The 19,697-nt window shown below is 48.1% G+C and overlaps 1 protein-coding gene across 1 annotated transcript in view; it reads right to left on the bottom strand.

Annotated features, from left to right (window-relative positions):
* The window catches only part of LOC126523377 (lysosomal acid lipase/cholesteryl ester hydrolase-like), a 59,438-nt gene that overhangs the window by 17,205 nt on the left and 22,536 nt on the right, over positions 1 to 19,697 (bottom strand). Inside the window, exon 6 of the mRNA XM_055066932.2 lies at positions 2,908 to 2,979. Within this exon, the coding sequence (XP_054922907.1) occupies positions 2,908 to 2,979 (72 nt within the window). The remainder of the gene's footprint in view (positions 1 to 2,907; positions 2,980 to 19,697) is intronic.

Raw genomic sequence — 19,697 nt, 5'->3', positions numbered from 1 at the left:
AAAGCTATGTCATCTGCATAGGCAAGTACGCGGATCTCATTGGATAACAATTTGAACACGTGAAAGGTATGATTCTTCAGTATTCCTGCGCAAAGCGGTTCTAAGTACAAAGCTGCACTCATAAACACATTGTTTCTGTTCCCCATTATCGTGCGGCTTATTTGGAACGTCATTAAACAGATGTACTCAAGCGTGTCCGTCGAATGAACATTCCTCCAGCGGTGAGAAATTTTTTCTTTGGGCTACATTCGGCAACCTTTCCTGTCAAAACCTCGTTAAAAAATGGGGCTGTCTGGTGCCGTGGTCGACAAACTGTCGCTTGTGTCCACACGCTGAAATGATTGATCACTGTTTTGTAGATTGTGGAGAAGCCGTGTTCTTCCGGGACATTCTTCAAAGAACACTTATAAAGGATTTAGATGTTACACCATAACCAGTTCGTTTCCTACCTTTTAAAGGTCCCTTTGACCCACCATATGAGATGTTCATGTTGTTTGGCCTACATAGCCTTCGGTGCAGTAGAATGTGTGACAGGCACGCGGAATCCCCGCGAAGCACTCGGTGGTTTTCTCAGGTTTTTGTTGCCTGCATTCGTAGGGCGTAGGCCACACAAGAAACATTGCCGGACTCCATGCCTTTATTGGACGCTTGCTCGTGCTGTCGTGACTTTTGAATGTGTTTTCAGTCCCTTTAAATTTTTGCAGCGCTTTTCCTTATTTTGTAGAAGATTCTGCTCCCATGTACGAAAAAAGAAAGTCATCGGGGAACCGTGCTCGTCTCGCACCCCGGAGGCCCGGGTTCGATTCCCGCCCTGACAAAAATTTACCTAATATTCTGTTCAAAAGCGCCAATTGACTTTGTTTGCAGAAATATCCCCGAGATATCCGACGTCAATCCGAGAATTTTTTAAGGTGTATTTAATCTTAGCGCCGTCGGCTATTTCTGGTACCATAATTCAGTCACGCCGCCGACTACGACGGATGTTGACGTAATGCGGCATATAATGCTTTCCTGTTAAGAATAGGACGTGTTGATCTCACTGACATTAAATGACATTTTTGAAAAGTGGGACTTTGTAGACGCACTCGACCTCAAAGGCCTTAGTCAGAAAGTATTAGCGATCATAAAAAAATAGATTTTGCGTGTTTACGAGCCAAAACCACGATATCATTATAAGGAACATTGTAGTGGGGAGTCCGCATTATTATTGGCCATCTAGGGTTCTTTAACGGGCACGGTACACAAAGGCATTTCGCGTTTAGCCCGCATCTAAATGTGGTCGCCACGGCCGCGATTTCATCCAGCGTCTTGGGGCTTAGCAGCGCAACGTCAAGGCCACTACGCCAATACGGCGGGTGTGACCATTTTTCTGGTAAAATGAACCGAGGCATTTCGGACAAAGTGACACCAGCGGGAGGCCATAAGCTGAAAATTCGTGCGCAGCTCTCGCGCATGCATAGAACACCGATGCCATCAGCACCCTTTTTCGCAAGGGCGAGTTTTAGCAGACTACCTATCTCATCAAGATACAGAAAGCGTGTGCTAACTGCGAGCTAAATGCGGGAAGCTAAAACGAGCAGAGCGCAATCTCTTATCCAGCGTTTTGAGAGCTTTCTTCTTGCGGGAAAATCGGGGCAAAATGCAGGAAGCGTTCGAATAACACCAACAAATTTGGTCCCACCGCCTCACGTGTAACTCAGTTTTTTTTAAGCGTGAGTTATTCTGCAAGACAGCCGCACACAGCAGCCACGGTCACGAAAATGTGGAAGCGTTCGCAAAGGAAGCTTCTCTTTAATACGACGCATAAGTTAAGCGGCCACTGCATGTGGTGCTTTTCCTTGGTCTTGTCGTAGTGACGTGTGTACAATTTGGCAATTTGCGACGGACAAGACTTCGTTCTTGCAAAGCTTAAGATACGCCAAAGTTCTCCATATACCGAATAATTTTTTGGGCCATCCAGAAGTATGTTATAAGCATTCTTTACAATGCTGAAAGCGTCCGTCCGACTAAATTTCTCTGCCAGCTAAAGGTTGCTTCGCATAACTACCATAAACAATTAAAATAAACCATAAGACCTTCATGTGGCATGGTTACATCATCATCATGCTCATATGTTCATTGTATATTATTAACAGTGGCTGCTTTGCCAGCCTGCTGAAGGACGAATTTTTTATGAGAAACTGTGCAGCCGTTACTTATGAAAACTACATAAAATTTACGGCATATTTTTTATGTATGCGAAATAACATACAGGATCACATTAATTGCCAAATTTTAATCAAACGCCATGTATACATCAGCGTCAATAAAAAAAAGGCCATACGTTCCTGCAGAACACTAAACCTTAAACTTAAATACAAAGTACATATTTGTCCGGAAATCTGACTTGGGAAAGCCTAAACTTTCTTATTACATAATTACGAGCAGTAAAACAGCTCTAAACAACAGGACGAGGAGAGGGACACAGACACCAGCGCTGTCCCTCTCCTCGTCCTGTTGTTTAGCCCTGTTTTGCTGCTCGTAATCATTAACCAACCAGCCCAAATGCGTACGTTTCTTATTACATAAAATAGAGAGATAACCATTCTGTAGAATACGCGAAACTGCGGCCTGCGCATCTGGGTAACTATGCTGCACACGAATCGCAGAAAAGCTTATCTGCACAGGTATTTCTGTAACTATGCTGAACGAGAATCGCAGGAAAGTTCATCTGCGCAGGTATCGTAGTAACTGTGCTGCACAAACATGGCAGGAAAGTTTATCGGCATATTATAGCAGTAACTATGCTGCACAAGAATCGTAGGAAAGTTTATCTGCATGAGTATTGTAGTAAGTATGCTGCAAAATAGTAACAGGAAAGTTTACCTGCGTAGTTATCGTAGCAGGACAAACAGCTGCGTTACTCACTTGGCCAAAGTGTATGACGTTTTTCGTGGAAGTCCCCGCAGGAATGTGACACAGGTAGACAGTGGTTCTTGTCTGAAAGAATCAGTAAAAGTAAAACAACACCGACGTTGTGAAAGAGTCCTCAAACGTCAATATTAGCAGCGAAGATCATACCAAGAACTTACCCAATGTATAAATAACAAAAGTATGCCATAAAATACGAAAAATACTCGCTGGTAGCAACATAATAAATAACCTAATGTATGCGTAAAAAATATCTTATATCAAAAATATTGTCTCAAAAATAATTACTAAACAAGAAGCTGAGTCTGCTTTTCTTACTTATGTATGCCATCTCTTTACCCTATGACTACAAATATCTCTGAGCCGATGGTGTGATTAAGTCATTCATGGACGCATCAGCGGAAGTTGATTGCATGCTTGGCCTTGTGAATACATTAGCACTTTCTGAAAGAGCTATACGCTCCGCAGTGAAGTAACAAACAAAATTGGGGCCGTCCTATGCAGGGAAACGTTAATCGCGACTTGAAATACACCAGCGAGTCATCCTGGTATACTGTGCTGAGAGCGTGAACCGAAGCATCATGGCAGAACTGCCATGGTGTTTCACACGTATTTTCTCTTGTCTTCCGCCATTATACTACTAATTTATGACACTGATTTGCTGGCCAGGCTGTGTCATCAGGCGTATAATTATAAGAAAGTCGTTCGGCGTCTTGTTTACCTGAGGATGCAGTCCCGAGGCTGGTGACCCCTTTCGCTTACAGCGCTGGACGTACCTTTTTTTTTTTTTTGCTAATTTCAGTGCAGACGTTCAAAAGGCATTCTTGAGGGTTGACTCCGTGCATCGGGCAGAACGCGCTGCAGTGATCGATACCTACACTGTTAAGTTGCTTGTACACATTACAATAAATTATAACCGCGATAAGTTAGTCTGCTATTCTAAATGTTGACAAAAAAAGAGAAACGCTCCTGTAGCTGAACTGTCTTCTATTTTTGTTATCTTTTGGAAGATAAGCAGTTTCTTGGATGTCAGTGAAACTATACGTAAATAAAGAAACAGTAATAATCCCAGAAACCTCGGAATTCTATTGCATCGCCAATAAAAGCTCAGATGTATTTGAGTTGTGTTTTTCATGATGGTGATGCCATTGTGGTCGTTACATCATCGTCATTCCAGCTTTGACATCCAACTCTCGTCATGCCGTTGTTGTCAGGCCATCGTCGCGATACAGTCGTCATGTATTTGTTACACCCCCGCTGTGATGCCGTCGTGGCTGTTCCATTTTCATCACTCCAGCTTCATCATCTGACTCTTGTCATGCCATCGTTCTGACGCCATGGTCGTTATACAGGCTTTGGATAAAATCTTATTCACAGGATTGCCGCAACACATTCGTCGTCATGCCATTGTCCTCATACCGCTGTCATGCCGTCGTCATCAAGGTGGCGTCACTTTGTAGTTGTCTCCATACATTCGATGATATGTTGAGTAATCCTGTCGCGGTCGTTCGTCGTCATTCAAAGTCATTGTCTATATATATATTGTCACAAGCTGTCATGAACCACGCCTGCCGCGGAGACAACGAAAAGAAAGAAGAGAACGACGTTGGCCAAGCTGCCGCGAGACCGCTCTTCAACAACCGCGCCTATCAACCAGATTCATCTGGTTCTGCGTTAAACACCTCGTGTGTAACATTTGGTGGAGGTGCGAGTGCGGGTCCCACGACCTACAACGGAACCACCAGCACTAGAGCTACGCCGAAGCCGTCGCCTCGCCGGACTTTCGCCGTCGCGCTCAATCATGGCTACAGAGCAAAATACCCTCACCAGCAGTGCCTCGGCAAGCCCAGTCCCTATCCAGCACTACCGAGAGCCACGCATGTTCTCGGCGAAGGCAGAGGAAGATGTGGATGAGTGGCTAACCCATTACGAAAGGGTAAGCCAATACAATAACTGGAATGCTGCCAGTCAGCTTAGGAACGTTGTTTTCTTCTTGGCCGGCACGGCGCTGGTATGGTATGACAACCACGCGGACATGCTAACTACATGGACACGCTTCGTTGAGGAGATCAAAAAGTGTTTCGGTGACTCGGACGCAAAGAGGAAACGTGCGGAACTCACATTAGCCCAGAGAGCTCAGGTACCCGGCGAGACTTGCACTACCTATATCGAAGAAATTTTGAAGCTGTGCCGAACCATGAACCCTCACATGACAGAGGAAGATAAAGTGGGACACGTGGTAAAAGGAATAGCGGAAGACGTGTACAACTTCCTCATTGGTAAAGAGAACTTGCACACTGTATCAGAACTGATACGGCACTGCCGTACGTTCGAGGCGCTGAAGACTCGCCGAATTACACCAAAGTTTGGACGGCTGGCCAATGTAACAACTGTAGCAAGTGTTGACACGAGTCCTCCGCTCCCAGACCTATCGTCCGCCATCCGCCAGATAGTCCGCGAGGAGCTACAGCGACATGACGAACAGGCACGTTATGCGGCGCCACGTTACAGCTCCTCCGTTTTCCGAGACACTCTTTGGGAACCCCCTTCGGCTACTTGGAACCACTCGGTGAACGTCGCGGATCTTAACGGCTCCAGAGACGAACCGCATTACATTACGACCGAACCACCACGCAATGATTCGCCCCCTCAACGTTTTGATCCACGCCCACGCAACTTTCGTCCACGAAGACTCGCCGCTACCTACGACTTTCAAGGGGAAGAGCCTCGTTACGCTCAACCGATGTCTTCGGCAGAATACTTCAACCCGCATTCTGAAGTTCGCCCTTCGCCAGTGTGTTACTGCTGCGGCATGCCTGGCCATATAGCTAGGTACTGTAGCCGACGCCGAGCATCGAACTACGGATCGTCAGTGCCGACTATGCGGTCTAGCGGTCGTACACTGCGCACTCAGTGGCCAGGAGACTCCACTTCAGGAAGCCACTTTCGAGAGGACCGATGCAGCGCCCAGGAGACCTACCTTGGAGAAGAAAGAACCCGGAACCGCTACCGCTCCCCTGCCTCCGACCGTACTCTGACGCCACCACCAGCCTTCCGAGCCTCCCGATCACCATCCCCTCGGCCGCGATTCACGTCCCCATCGCCTCGGCGCTGTTTCGTGTCGCCCCCGCCGGGAAACTAGCCAGCGCGGCCGATGGAGGTGAGGTCGCTGGAAAATGTGTGCTGCCGACTCAACTGCCTCCAACTATTTTCATGCTAAAGAATAAGGTTCATGTACTGATTGATGGGGTCTCTACAATGGCTTTAGTCGACACGGGAGCAACTGTCTCGGTCATGAGTGTGGGGTTTAAAGGCCTTCTGGGACGCAAGGTTATGTTTCGTTGGGACCAGTGCACAAGTTTCCGTGGAGTCAGTGGTGAATCATTATACCCGGTTGGTGTGTGTAACGTGGATGTGTCATTGGGTGGGAAAGTTTTTAATGCAGAGTTTACTGTTCTTCCTCGCTCCTCGCATGACGTGATTCTGGGGATTGACTTTTTGCAATTGTGTGGTGCGAATGTTGACTGCCGGACGGGAGAACTCAGTGTCGACACCAGTGTTTCACCTGTGCTCTTTGAAGGTGAAGCTTGCCCGGAGAGTGTGCTGTGCGTGTCTGAGGATACAGTTGTGCCCGCCTTATCCGCGATGCGTGTTGCCGTCGCCTGTTCATCTCCGGCTCCTATCTCGTTCGACGCTGCAGTGGAACCTGTACATCGGAACTGCCTCAAGAAAAACGTGTTAGTTCCGCACTGCGTAGTCTCAGTGACCAATGGATGCGTTGGGCTGTGGGCGCTAAACTGTTCCACTGAAGCGGCAGTGCTACCTCAAGGCTAAAGATTGCCACGTTTCAGGAAGACTCGCCCGTATCGGTGGCAGTACTTACAGAGCTCCCCGATGGAGGAGCAACCAGTGTCTCGAGCCCCGGGAGCTCGAAGATACTTTCCATGATTGACAAGTCACTCAGCGATCACGAGCGTCGAGTTTTGATGGCCCTGCTTACGAAACATACCTCGGTATTCGACTTTGCGCAGCACGATGGCCCGCCATCAATTCCTGCGTCCAGAACTCGTCACCGCATCAACACAGGAGCCGCCCAGCCAATCCGACAAAAACCCTATCGTGTATCTCCGTCAGAACGCAAGATAATCAGTGATCAGGTCCAAGAAATGCTATGCAAAGGCGTCATTCGAGAATCATCTAGTCCTTGGGCAGCAACCGTGATATTGGTGAAGAAGAAAGACGGTACGTGGCGGTTCTGTGTTGATTACCGTCGCCTAAACGCCGTCACTAAGAAAGATGTGTATCCGCTCCCACGAATTGACGACGCCATCGACTGTCTCCGCGGCAGGCGTGGTTCATGACAGCTTGTGACATTGTCTGGCGGTCATCTTCGCCGTGCAACGGTTTCGTTCGTATCTCTATGGGCACCCCTTCACTGTGATAACAGATCATCATTCGCTATGCTGGCTTGTGAATCTGCGGGATCCCTCAGGACGACTAGCGCGCTGGGCCCTCCGTCTACAGGAATACGATTTCGTTATTTGCTACAAAAGTGGCCGGCGACATGCTGACGCTGATTGTCTCTCTCGGATGCCACTTCAAACAACTGAATGTGATGCGGACAATTTTGATGAATACATCGCTTTTGTGTCCCCGGAATTTCCGGATATGGGTACCGTCATATCCGAGCAGCACAAGGACGAGAGCTTACAACCGCTCTTCGCGGCAGCACAGCAGTCACCTGCAGGCAGTCGCTTTCGCCTACGTGATGATGGCGCGCTGTATAAGAAGAGCTACTCGACCACCGGTGCCACGCTACCTTTTTGTTGTCCCCAAGAACCTTCGCCACCAAGTATTACACGCCATGCACGATGACCCAACTTCCGGTCATCTTGGTTCCACACGTACACTCTACCGGGCTCAAGAACGTTTTTACTGGCCTAAGATGCGGAAAGATATCGAACGGTACGTCGCCAGCTGCTCTCAATGCCAGCGCTACAAGCGTCCGCCACAAGCGCCACATGGCCTGCTTCAACCAGTTCCCCCTTCTAGCGTCCCCTTTGAGCAAGTTGGTATAGATCTTCTGGGCCCTTTCCCGCGATCCTCCAAGGGTAATCGTTGGGTTATCGTTTGCGTAGATCACCTTACCCGCTATTGTGAGACCGCCGCATTGCCATCGGCCACAGCTACAGAAGTTTCTATCTTCTTGCTGGCTAACGTTATACTCCGACATGGACCTCCTCGCATAGTAATCAGCGATCGTGGGCGACAGTTTACCGCGGACGTGGTTGAAGAAACCCTTCGTCTGTGTTCATGTAGCTTCCGCCATTCTACGCCCTACCATCCACAAACTAATGGTCTGGTCGAGCGCACAAACAGAACGCTTGCCAACATGCTATCCATGTACGTCGATTCAGCACACAAGAATTGGGACAGTATCTTGCCTTTCATTACCTATGCCTTCAATACCGCGAGACACGAGACCACTGGTTACTCACCATTTTTCCTTCTGTATGCTCGTCCGACGCGCTACACCCTCGACACCATATTTCCCTACTTCGTTCATGACAACGAATCAATTCATGAGATCCTATGTCGAGCAGAAGAAGCGCGACGCCTCGCTAGGCTACGCACCCTAGCATCGCAGGACCGGTCCAAGATCCGCTATGACGGGCGTCACCGCCACGTTTCCTTCGATCCTGGGGACCTTGTGTGGCTCTGGACGCCGTTGCGGAAGCGTGGCTTGTGCCAGAAGTTTCTCGCCCACTACGTCGGCCCTTACGTTATTCTGGAGCGCCTCAGCGAAGTAAACTACCGCATTGCGCGTCTCACGAGCAGTGGACGACGCTCGGCCAAGGCTGAAGTGACGCACGTCGCGCGTCTGAGGCGTTACAACCCACGAGATGACTGACTCGCCCGGCGGGCTTCGTCTGCCAGCGGGGAAATGTCACAAGCTGTCATGAACCACGCCTGCCGCGGAGACAACGAAAAGAAAGAAGAGAACGACGTTGGCCGAGCTGCCGCGAGACCGCTCTTCAACAACCGCGCCTATCAACCAGATTCATCTGGTTCTGCGTTAAACACCTCGTGTGTAACATTATATATATATATATATATATATATATATATATATATATATATATATATATATATATATATATATATATACCATTGCCGTCTCGCCGCCATCGCCATACAGCATTCGACGTTCCATTGACATCAATCTTATTTCGTCATCCTGTCGTAATGAAGCTGTCGCCACTCAATCGGTAATTATGCCGCCACTGTCACGCATTCATGGTCATTGCGTTGTCGCACCGTCGTCATCCCGCCATCGTCATCATACAAGATTCGTGATACCGTCGTCATCGTGTCATTTTGGTCCCACACTGATCATCATCCAAATTATTCTCGCACCGTCGTTATGCCATCGTAGTCATAAAGTCGTTGAGTATTCGTTGTCATCGCGTATCGAACATGATACGCGAACGACCGATGAGGGTTGATAAGGGTTTATACTGGTCGGAGAAAATTCCATAACATTCGTAAGACACCGGGCTGCGTGGAGATGAGCAAGTGGCACAACGTTTACACATACTTAGACGACTATCAGGTGAGGTTCTGCGTGATTTTTTTTTTTTGTGGCTCCGGCTTGTCTATTTATTCTTTCAATTACCCTGCGTTTGTTTGTCGACTTTCCTCACCTTTTCCTCCATTCTGTATACACCCTTTTGAGGTACAGATATTCGTGCATTTTCTCCAACCAGTTGTTACATCGGAGATATACATATACGAATAGAATCCTGGGGTTTCTTCGCCTCCGCAGCCTAAAACTCAACCGATCGCCGCGTGCGCCACAGGGTTTCTTGTAGCACAATCAGATGGCGCTCGCCTCTGCGTATCGCGCGTTGAATGAGAAGGGATGACGAGCGGGGACAAAGTTGTCATCAACAAGGGGCTGAGGCAGGGGTGTAATTTATCCCGCCTGCTGTCTATGATGTACACGGTGAGGATGGAAAGGGCGCTAGAGGAAAGTAATATCTGGTTTGTCTTTTCTACGTACAGTCGGGCACCATAGTAGAGTAGCAGCTTCCAGGTTTGATTTATGCGGACAACATGATGTATTTTGCGAACAAGCAAAGTGATATGCAACGTCTGGCTTATATCTGTGGACAAGAAGGCGAGAACTTCGGATTAAGATATAGCGGTAAAAATCAGGTTTTATGGTATTTCATAAAAACAGTGAAGGGATAGATTACAGGGCAAGGAAATACCTTGAGAAAAAGAATACAACTACCTCGGTATATGAATAAATAAAGGCGACAGATATCCGGAGACACAGGAAAAAGTAATAATAGCGAAAGGAAAGAGAAATGCAGCCGTAATGAAACACAGAGCGTTGTGGAGATTCAATAGGTACGAGGTGTTCAGGAATATTTGGAAAGGTGCAATGGTTCCAGCAATTACATTTGAAAATGCAGTTGTTTGCTTGAAGTAAGGGGTACAATCAGGATTCCATGGCAACCACAGGTCAGTGGGACGGTTCGCATTGGACACTCACGCGAACGCTAAAAATGAAGCTGTGCAGGATGATATGGGCTGGACAAGTTTTCAAGTAAGAGTAACTGCAGGTAAAATTAATTTGGTACAACGACTTCGGAATAGGAAAAAAAATGTGTTGCTAGAGTGTTCAGTTATTTGTACAGGGAGAACACTGATGCATAGTGGAGGAAAATAACTAGGAAGCTTACCAGCAAATTTGCGACCTGTATAGTAAGTAACATGGCAACAAAGAACGTCAAACGCAGAGTCACAGAGGCTGAGAATATCTCATGGATGGCGGCAATGGAAAAGAAACCTGCTTTGAAAATCTACCTAATAGTAAAAAGCAAAATCAGGAACGAAGCATTCTGTGGTAGCTCAAAGGGAAGCCCTTTACTTTTCGAAGCGAGATCAGGATGTAATAGAACGTGTACTTATAAAGCCAGGTACAACAACGAAGAAGAAGGATGCGCATGCTGTGGTAAACTGCGGAAAAGATGAAACACGCTTTATTAGAATACGAAAATATCTACCCCGCAGTCGATTTAGGCTCCTCTGGCCTCCTGAAAGCCCTTCGATTGTCCTATAGCAGTGGGACAGTAAACGTGTCCGCTATAAAGAGATTACTAGGAGGGGATCTGAATCTTGGTGGTAAAAAAGCAGGGAGATCACAAGAAAAGGAAGCGTATAAAAACAGAGTTCCCTCTCGATGCTAGGAATTGCTTTTATTATTTTTCTTGTTTCCTTTTCTTTCTTTTTAAATATTTGTACGACAAAGTTCACCTTCGCGCATAGCTTTCGCTGCAAGCGTTTTCCCGTAATGATTACGGCTGAATAAGCTGCAGTTGCGGGGAAACCCGCGACTGTAGCATACGAAGCAGGGACTGACGTAACTACACTTTCATATGTAAAAGAAGAACCCGCCTAGCAAATGATTTCATTAGTTTTCTAATAGGCTATGGAAAGGGCACGTCTAGTGAGGGCTCCCCAGAGCAGCGTGAACGCAATGAGTGGCAACGCGAAAATCAACGTCAATAGGCGCAACGACGTCGTGCTCAGACTATGCTGCACGCAGCCGTTACTGTCCAAAGCAAGCCACGCACAGCTAGCACGCCTGAAGAGCTGCGCGAATAGATGAGCGACGAAAGGAACAGCAAAGACCATATGCACAACGACCCCGTGCTGAGGCTTGGCAGGACCCAGTTCAAGGCTACGGCACACTGTCTATCGGATCAGGTGATACCATTTTTATCATAGTGCACGGCTATTGGCAATCATCGCCTTTGGTTTCTGCACACTTCTTTTAGTCATTCATTGTAGCAAACAATTTAGAAACACTGTTTCTGGCAGGTATTGACTTTGCATTTCTGGATGGTTAATTAAAAGATACATTAGGAGTCTGAATTATCTTTTATCCCTTACATCCTTATTCAATTGCTAACGATAATACGAATAATATATTCATAATAAATTTGAAGAATATCCAGAGCAAGTACGGAGGCTTGTCAAGGTGGGAATTGTTAGCGGTGCCTTTAGACACGGCTCCAATGGCGATATGCGATATCATAATGACATACACGCTGACCAGGTCGGCACGTGGTCTCTTAGGTTCATTACATCAAGAAAATGCATTCGATCGCCTTGAACATAACTACATATTTAATGTACTGACCTCGTTCGGCTTTTCGTCACATTTTGTTGAACTTGTTAGGAATACCTATTCAAATATCCGAAGTACATTGTTCCTTGATTGTCGAGAAAGTGCACAGTTTCCCGTTACTCGTGGCGTTCGTCAAGGGTGCCCTCTATCCCCAGTACTCTTTGTGCTCAGCCTTGAACCATTTCTGCGTTCAATAGTGAGAGACCCTTACGTATGCGGTCTCCCACTGCCTGGTAGCGGTGTTGTGAAGGTGACAGCCCTCGCCGATGACATCACATTATATCTCAGGAATGAAAATAGCTTAACCCGTAGCCTTCAAATTTTCACTGAGTACGGAAATATTTCAGGTGCTGCGCTAAAATTTTTAAAATGTCGTTATTTGTTCATTGGTTCACCACAGACACGCCTAAGTCCGCTTTTCCGTCTTCAAAAGAGGAATTCTCTTCGCATTTTAGGCCTTGACTACACCTCTAATGGCATATCAGACTCTGTGTGGCTCTCAATTCTTGAAGATGTAAGGCGAAATATTGGAGATGTTCAAGGGTATGATTTACCCCTATCAGAAAGAAGGTACTTAGCGCAGTCTGTATTTTGCGGCCGAGTGTGGTACGTTTGTCACGTCGTACAGCCACCATTACGGGTTATAGGTCCTTGCAGTCCCTTCTTGGTGCCTTCTTCTGGTCGGGCCGTACAGAACTGGTCTGTCGTGCGGCGCTTGGGCAACCACGCTCTCGCGGTGGGTTCGCCTTCCCATCCGTGTCTATCCGCTGCCGGCTGCTTGCTCTGCGATTTCTGCTCCGTCTGTTACAGCGTGATCAGTGTCCAGCGCGTGAACTCGCTTGCTATTTCCTTGGCACGAAAATTCGCTACGTGTTACCGGGCGTACACTTAAATCACGGACCACAAGTGTTAAACGCACCTACATTTTACTGTACGGCCGTGGCATTTTATCGCCACATACAACAGGTATGTTCTGATGTAGACGTTCTCCAAAACCGTGTAATAGATACTATGTCAGCCTTACTCCTTCCTCTAGTTCCCCCAGCGCGCCTCGCACGTTCCAATAATGTGTCGTGGGATGCGATAACGGCGTCATTCTTGCCTGGCCACCTACGCGACTTCATGTGGCGTCTAGGGTGGCAAGTGCTTCCAACTCGGGACCGGCTTGAGCGGTGGGGCGTTGTCCCATCTTCGCAGTGTCCTAATTGCCCCCTTCAAGAATCCAATGAACATGTACTGCTGCAATGCGTCGTTGCCAGGATATTTTGGAGGGCCGTGCATACTAGATTTCGTGGCCTTGGAGTTAACCGCTTTATTACATCTGGTCGCTGCTCACGTGGCCGCTTCGCGCGACTTTTAATTGCTGCGGGGGCCTTCTGTCTATGGCGTAACCGGTGCGAGGCAGTTGCCACGGGGCGTCATCACCGCGCTCTGTTTCCACTTATGGGGAGGCTCTACTCTGAGCTACTGTCGTTTCTGTCGGAGGAGTTGTTCTTCCTTGGAGAAGAAGAGTTCCTTCGACAGTGGTCATGTCGTTTCCTGTCGGTGGCTGATGGACGCGTATGGCTGAATTTTTGTCCAGCCTGGTTCTTGTAGCCAGACCATCAGAAGTATTCATTTAATGCACATAGAATGCAGGTGCCCGTGATTTCTGTGTGTGCGTCCTCTCGTATACATGACTATTTCTGTATATACACATCTCGTGCATATCACTTCAACATTGTGTAAAGTGTTCTATCACATCATCATTGTACATCACATCATCATTGTACATAGCCATTGTGTACACTGTATATATTGAAAATCATTTTGTACATGTGGCATTTAGTTTATGTGTAACTGTGCCTTTCCGTGGGTATAGGTGTTTATATGTTGGTGCGTGAGGACTCGGACATTACTTACGTTGAAAACGTGCTGTGTTTCATTTCTTACATGTTTTCGTCCCGGTAGAATTGTGCCGTGATTATGACTCAGTGTTCGTATCGTCTCTTGTCGAAATAAACTTTTTCTAAACACTATATGTACTTTTCGTTCATACCACAGTTGTAAGCGTGCCTACGGGTGAATAAATTTCCTTGTCAGCTACGACATAATTTGTTTGTATGCTCCGTTTCTCAAGCTGTTTGCAGCTCTGTGGAAGCTTAGCCAATTCGGATGGAGCGCATAAAGAAATTGTGTTCCTACGCGAGATTGTGTTCCTAAGCGCCTGTCACCCCGTGATAATATTGACAGGTGACTCCTGCTATGTTAAAAGAAGTGTACTAATATTTAGCTTGTTTGTCTTTGTAAGAGGTGGCGCTCGTGTCTCTCTGATCTGTTTTTTTTTTCTTTTGGGACAGGATACGCCCCTTCCAAAAGGACTGGCCACATTTTTTTTTCTACACACAAGCAGCCAAAATTAATCCGGAGCAGCCCACTATGGCGTCTGCCATAGCTCATTGGAGACCTTATCCGCTACTTGGGGCAGGTGCCGGCGGCGACATTGCACGATGTGCGTCGCTTCGATAAGCAGTGCATTCCGAGACCGTTTCTTATATCTGAAGCCGAGCTTCTTCAGCATCCTTTGCATCGTTGCTGTGGACACAGTGGTTAGCGTGTCATCCTCTTTGAAGCATTGCACCACCGTGGCGAGAGTCGGAACTTCCCCTCTCTAGAAGCAGCTGTGCACCACCCTTCGCAACACGCTCGGGTCAAAACCGTCCAGGTTCCTCGTCCGCTCACCGCCTTTTCCACCACAACGCTTCTTCGGTCACAACACTCTGCCCGCCTTCTCCGTCTCCGTTGTCCACTGGTACAGCGTTCGCTCACTAACCAGAGTAAGTCTTGCAGTCCTCTTGACAAGCAAATTCAAGGTTGAACTGCCTCCACACTCGACGCGAAGCCCTTCAAGAACGGATAAAGCTATCTGCTTCGCCAGCTTGGGTAAACAGGGCACATTCGACGGACGGCACACAGGGGACACAACTGAATCGGGCGACGCCTTGCTGCCGAAAGACGGCGCACCACCACCTTGTAACAGGCCTCCGAGGAGTTGTCTTCGTGCGGGTCATTGCTATCGATTTCTCGACTGATTGAAAGCGCTCACTATACTTTAAAATTGTCACTCCAAACTGTTTTCAATTTCTTGTTTATTGTTTCATATCTAGTCCTAAAGTGCTCAAATATTTGACGGACTATTTACTGTGCTCCTGCAGCTCTGATTGGCTAAGAGGCCCCTACCTTCCACAGCACTGCAAACAGCTTGCGAAACGAAGTAAAGACACAACGCCGACTATTTCCTATATTGGGTGCAATGATTTTAGGAACAAACAATCAAGCAAAAACAAAACGGTCGTCTCCATTGTGGGAGAAAGTTGCTGCACAGTAAATCCCAGCCGATGTCATTGTCGATGGCGGCTGTATATTATTGCAATAGCAATTATACGGATACTACATGCGGATTTCTGTCGTCGACGTCGCCCTGGTGGTCCGTATGAGGGAAAGCGTGTGAGTGAACTCGCGAACGCGGTTTAATCTATCGTGCGCGAGCGAGGAACGCGGCCCCCGATGCGTGCGCTCTCCTGTGGTGCGCGAGGCAGGGGGGTGAGGCGAGGGAGGAGGGGAGTTCTCCGGCGGTTGCTACGGTGCTATTCAACGGTGCCTTGATGCCCTCCTCGCCCGCCGCTCCGTACAGAGTGAACACAATCGCGGCATCTACTACGGCGTTGGCCACGAGAAGCGCGGACGCCGTAGTAGATACCTTTGCTGCCGACGCTGGTGTCTTGAAAGTGGTCTGCGGCGTGGCTAAAGTGCGCGCCCGCGCGGGCCTCATCCTGAAAGCGGTCTGCCATGTTTGCAGAGTGCACATAGTGCCGATAGCTTCGTACGCGTTGAAGCGACATATGCACGGAGGTCTATTGGCTCAGGATCAACTGACCGCGATTCCTAACTGCAGCGTTTTCATAGGCAGTCTCCGCTGTCATCGAGCGATGTGTGCCCATATTTACCTATACGCGCGTGACACCGTGCTAGTTAATTTAGTTAAAACACATTGGCGGGCCCGTTGTTTTGAATCCATAATAGAATGTGTAAGCGCGACTGAAAGAGGACGTATAAAAGAGCAGACAGACAAAGACAGTGCTGTGCCCGTGTGTGTGTGTTTCTTTCTACGTCCTCGTCGAGCCACGCTTGCGCATTCAATCATAGTTAATTTAGTTAGTAAGCGAATGTTCACAAGCTTATACGACAGATAAAACTACTATCCTTACTTCGCACAGCTACCTACTAATTTGATGTCGCAATCAGTGGTTCGCCTTTCCAGCGGAACTGCGATTTTTTATTTTAAAGAGAATAGCGTTTCTCTGTGCTCTTTGCCGTTTTTACGGTTGTCGGTATCGGGACATAATCCGATGCCGGTGGGTGCTGAACTCCAACTAGCTATTTGAGAGGCATGTGCTATGGAGAGAGGGGTTTGTGGTGTTTCAAGGTTTGCATGCTGCAGCCTGTAATCAGTGGTGACACTGTGTCGTGTTTCTCTGCCACCTGGGTTGACAGATGCAGGAAGCATTCGTCGCCGAAGTCAGATGCGCGTCTCTTGCCGTGATGTGCCATTTCGTCTTGCCGGCTGACCAGAAGCGTCACTTACATCGACTCAAGGAGGTTTAAAAAAATTACCACAGAACTCATCTCACGGCTACCATCGCCGGTAATGCGATTAGCGTTCAAGCGATGTGGCGAAGCCCCTTATTTATGAAGTCACGTTTATTAAACATCTTGTAGTGGTCATTCTAAGACTTCCGTTGCTTTGGCTATGTGCACAACACTCTCTTACCGCCCCACTTTCCTGTGGCACCCCATTGCCAAGTCCACCCTTGAAGATGGCGGTATGACCACGACGACAAGACGACAATGACAGGACAATTCCTAAATTATGACGATAGTGTAACGTCCTAAGCGTAACGACTATGACATGAGAGTATAGGCATGACGACGGTATTAAAATGGATGCATCATAGCGACTTCACGATGACGACGCAACAACCACAATGACATGGCAATGGCGACATAATCACGACAGAATGATGACAGCACGACCACGATAGAATGACAAAAGGATGATGTAGATGCATCGACGAATGTGGTATGACGAGGATGACATGACAACAATGTGATTACATTAATGAAGTGATGATGATGGCAAAACGACAGCGTGACGACGATGGCATGACAAAATGGTATGACGAAGACTACGGCATGACGAGAGTAGGGCGATGAAGCTGGAGAAAACAGCGATGACATGGCCAAGCCGGCGTAACCACGGCGGGAGGAGAACGGATACATAATAGTGACTGCCCCACGACGACGCAATGACTGATGGTATGACAGCGGCGGCCTAGTAATGACTGTGTGGTTACAACTTCGTAGAAGCAGAATGACGAAAAAGGATTGACGTCGATGACACGTCGAACGCTGTATGATGATAAATGCAAGAAGACAATGGTATGATGGCAACGATGTGACGACCGTGGCGTGGTGACCATGGCATAAAGAAGTTTGATGACGAAGTTAGAATGATGAAGATTGAACGATCGCGACGGCATCACAACAATGGTATGTCATCGAATGTATGACGACGACACAACGATGACGGTCGCATGAGAGGGGTATGAAGAATATGAGATGACGAAGGTTGTATCCGAAGCCTGTAGGACGTGAGGACAACGGCATGTCGAGAGCGACAGGGTGAAGGTGGAGTGATGACGATAGCACGACCACGACGACGTCATGGCGGTGGTGTTGCAATGAATGCATGACAACTGTATGACGATAATGGCGTGACGAGGACAGCATGACGAGAGTCGGATGACAAAGCTGGAATGACAACGATGCAATGACAACGATGGCATCACAAGCGTGAACACATACCCATTGGACCAAGTTGTTAGGCAACTTGGGGCACTGTGTCGGCCTAGATGACGTGGTGATGGCGACAACGGCATCATGACTACGAGCACATATGTATTGACTCAAGTTAGTACACAACTTGAGCCAATGGGTAGGCGTAGATGGCCTGATGTCATCCTTGTACTGACTATCCTAGTGCGTGCAATCCGGCTGATCTCAAAGCAAATGGCCCAAGGAGTATTTGTGCTCCATGCAGTTAACGAGGAGAGATGGAAGCGGAGGACCACAGTCGTTGTCGTGCCATCGTCTTCGCGTTGTCACGATTCTGTTGTTATCATGGTGTCTTCGTCAGGCTGACGTCAGGCGTGACTGGCAGTCACGCCGTCAAGCAAGATATGTCAGTGATAACTTGTGCCGACATCATCAAGCACCTTTATCGAAATCAGCTGTATACGTCAAAAGCAGTGCTAGTGTCTGCATTTGATTTCTGCGGGCGGCATTAAATCAGCTTTTCATTTCCTTTGTCAATTATGTTCGAGTGATTGCACAACGTTTTTTAGAATTTCGAGTTACAAGACCTGAATTTAACGCAGAAATTTTAAATTCGTAACTGTCCTTTATGTAACCATTTAAACAACGCGAGTTGAGGCTGGTCATGTTGGTAAGACATTGAAACCGTTCAAGTGCAACAACGGGCACCGAGGCAGCGACAAAACGAAGATAAAGAAAGGCGAAGAAGAAGCGTTTATATACTTGCTCTACTGGAGTTCTTTGTGACGCCATGGAATGAGGCAGCGTCTAGGCGAAGTTATTTGTCATACACTTGCAAAAAATATCCGTGGGGCTGGGCTAGTTCCCCGGATCCTACCCCCTTGACCCCAGCAAAGACATTTAATAAAGTCGTGTGTGTGTGTCTCTCTCTCTCTCTCTTTCTGTCTAAGCACTTCTTTTGAGTTTTGAATGCGGAAACGACGTCCAGTTGAACGTCGCTGAGCGGTTCTTCGAGTTACAAACTCTTCGCGGGCAAGCGGGCGCGTTGAAACGCTGGGCGCCTTTTGATTGGGCCTTACTGAGGGGCAGCTAGAACGCAGGCGAAAGTTTGCGAGGACATGGAACGCGCGGATAACACAGGCTTCTGAGCTCAAGATTGAGGGTGACGTGGCGTCGCGGCGATGCCCTCTTGCCTTACGCAATACCGCGGCAGCAGGCATCCCCTTTCGCCCGCTTTGCTCTATCGAGGCCCGAGCCCGCAAGCGCAAGCCAGCGTCACGAGCGCCTCTCGTGCGCCGCGCCCGCGATGGGGCGTCGCAGCCCATGGGTGTTTTTGCTGCTACAGACGCCGCTGGCTTTAATGAGCCATTTGACGCTTTCGCGCAAAAGAAGTAAAAAAAACAACCAAACCTTCCCCTACCGGAAAATGGGGGTATGCGAATGGTGTCCTCGTCCATCTTACCTTCGTCAAGGTTAAGTAACCCACAGGTAACGGTGCCGGATTGCTTCGGCCTCTCGTTGCCTCAGCTCGGGATGGTCTTCGCGTTGTTGTCGGATTACCTGCTCTCAGGCTGCTCTAACGGCTGGATTGGTGCGCCTACGGCGAGCCCTTTCACGGGCGACTTCTCGCCGCCGCTCGTCAAATGCTACCCGTTCCTCGGGGGAGCGCACAACGCTTGGCCGTCCCATTCGTTTTCCAAGACTGAACTAA

The sequence above is a fragment of the Dermacentor andersoni genome, chromosome 6 (assembly GCF_023375885.2).
Source record: "Dermacentor andersoni chromosome 6, qqDerAnde1_hic_scaffold, whole genome shotgun sequence".
In the NCBI taxonomy this organism is placed as follows: domain Eukaryota; kingdom Metazoa; phylum Arthropoda; class Arachnida; order Ixodida; family Ixodidae; genus Dermacentor; species Dermacentor andersoni.
This window is presented reverse-complemented; position numbering and strand designations above follow the sequence as displayed.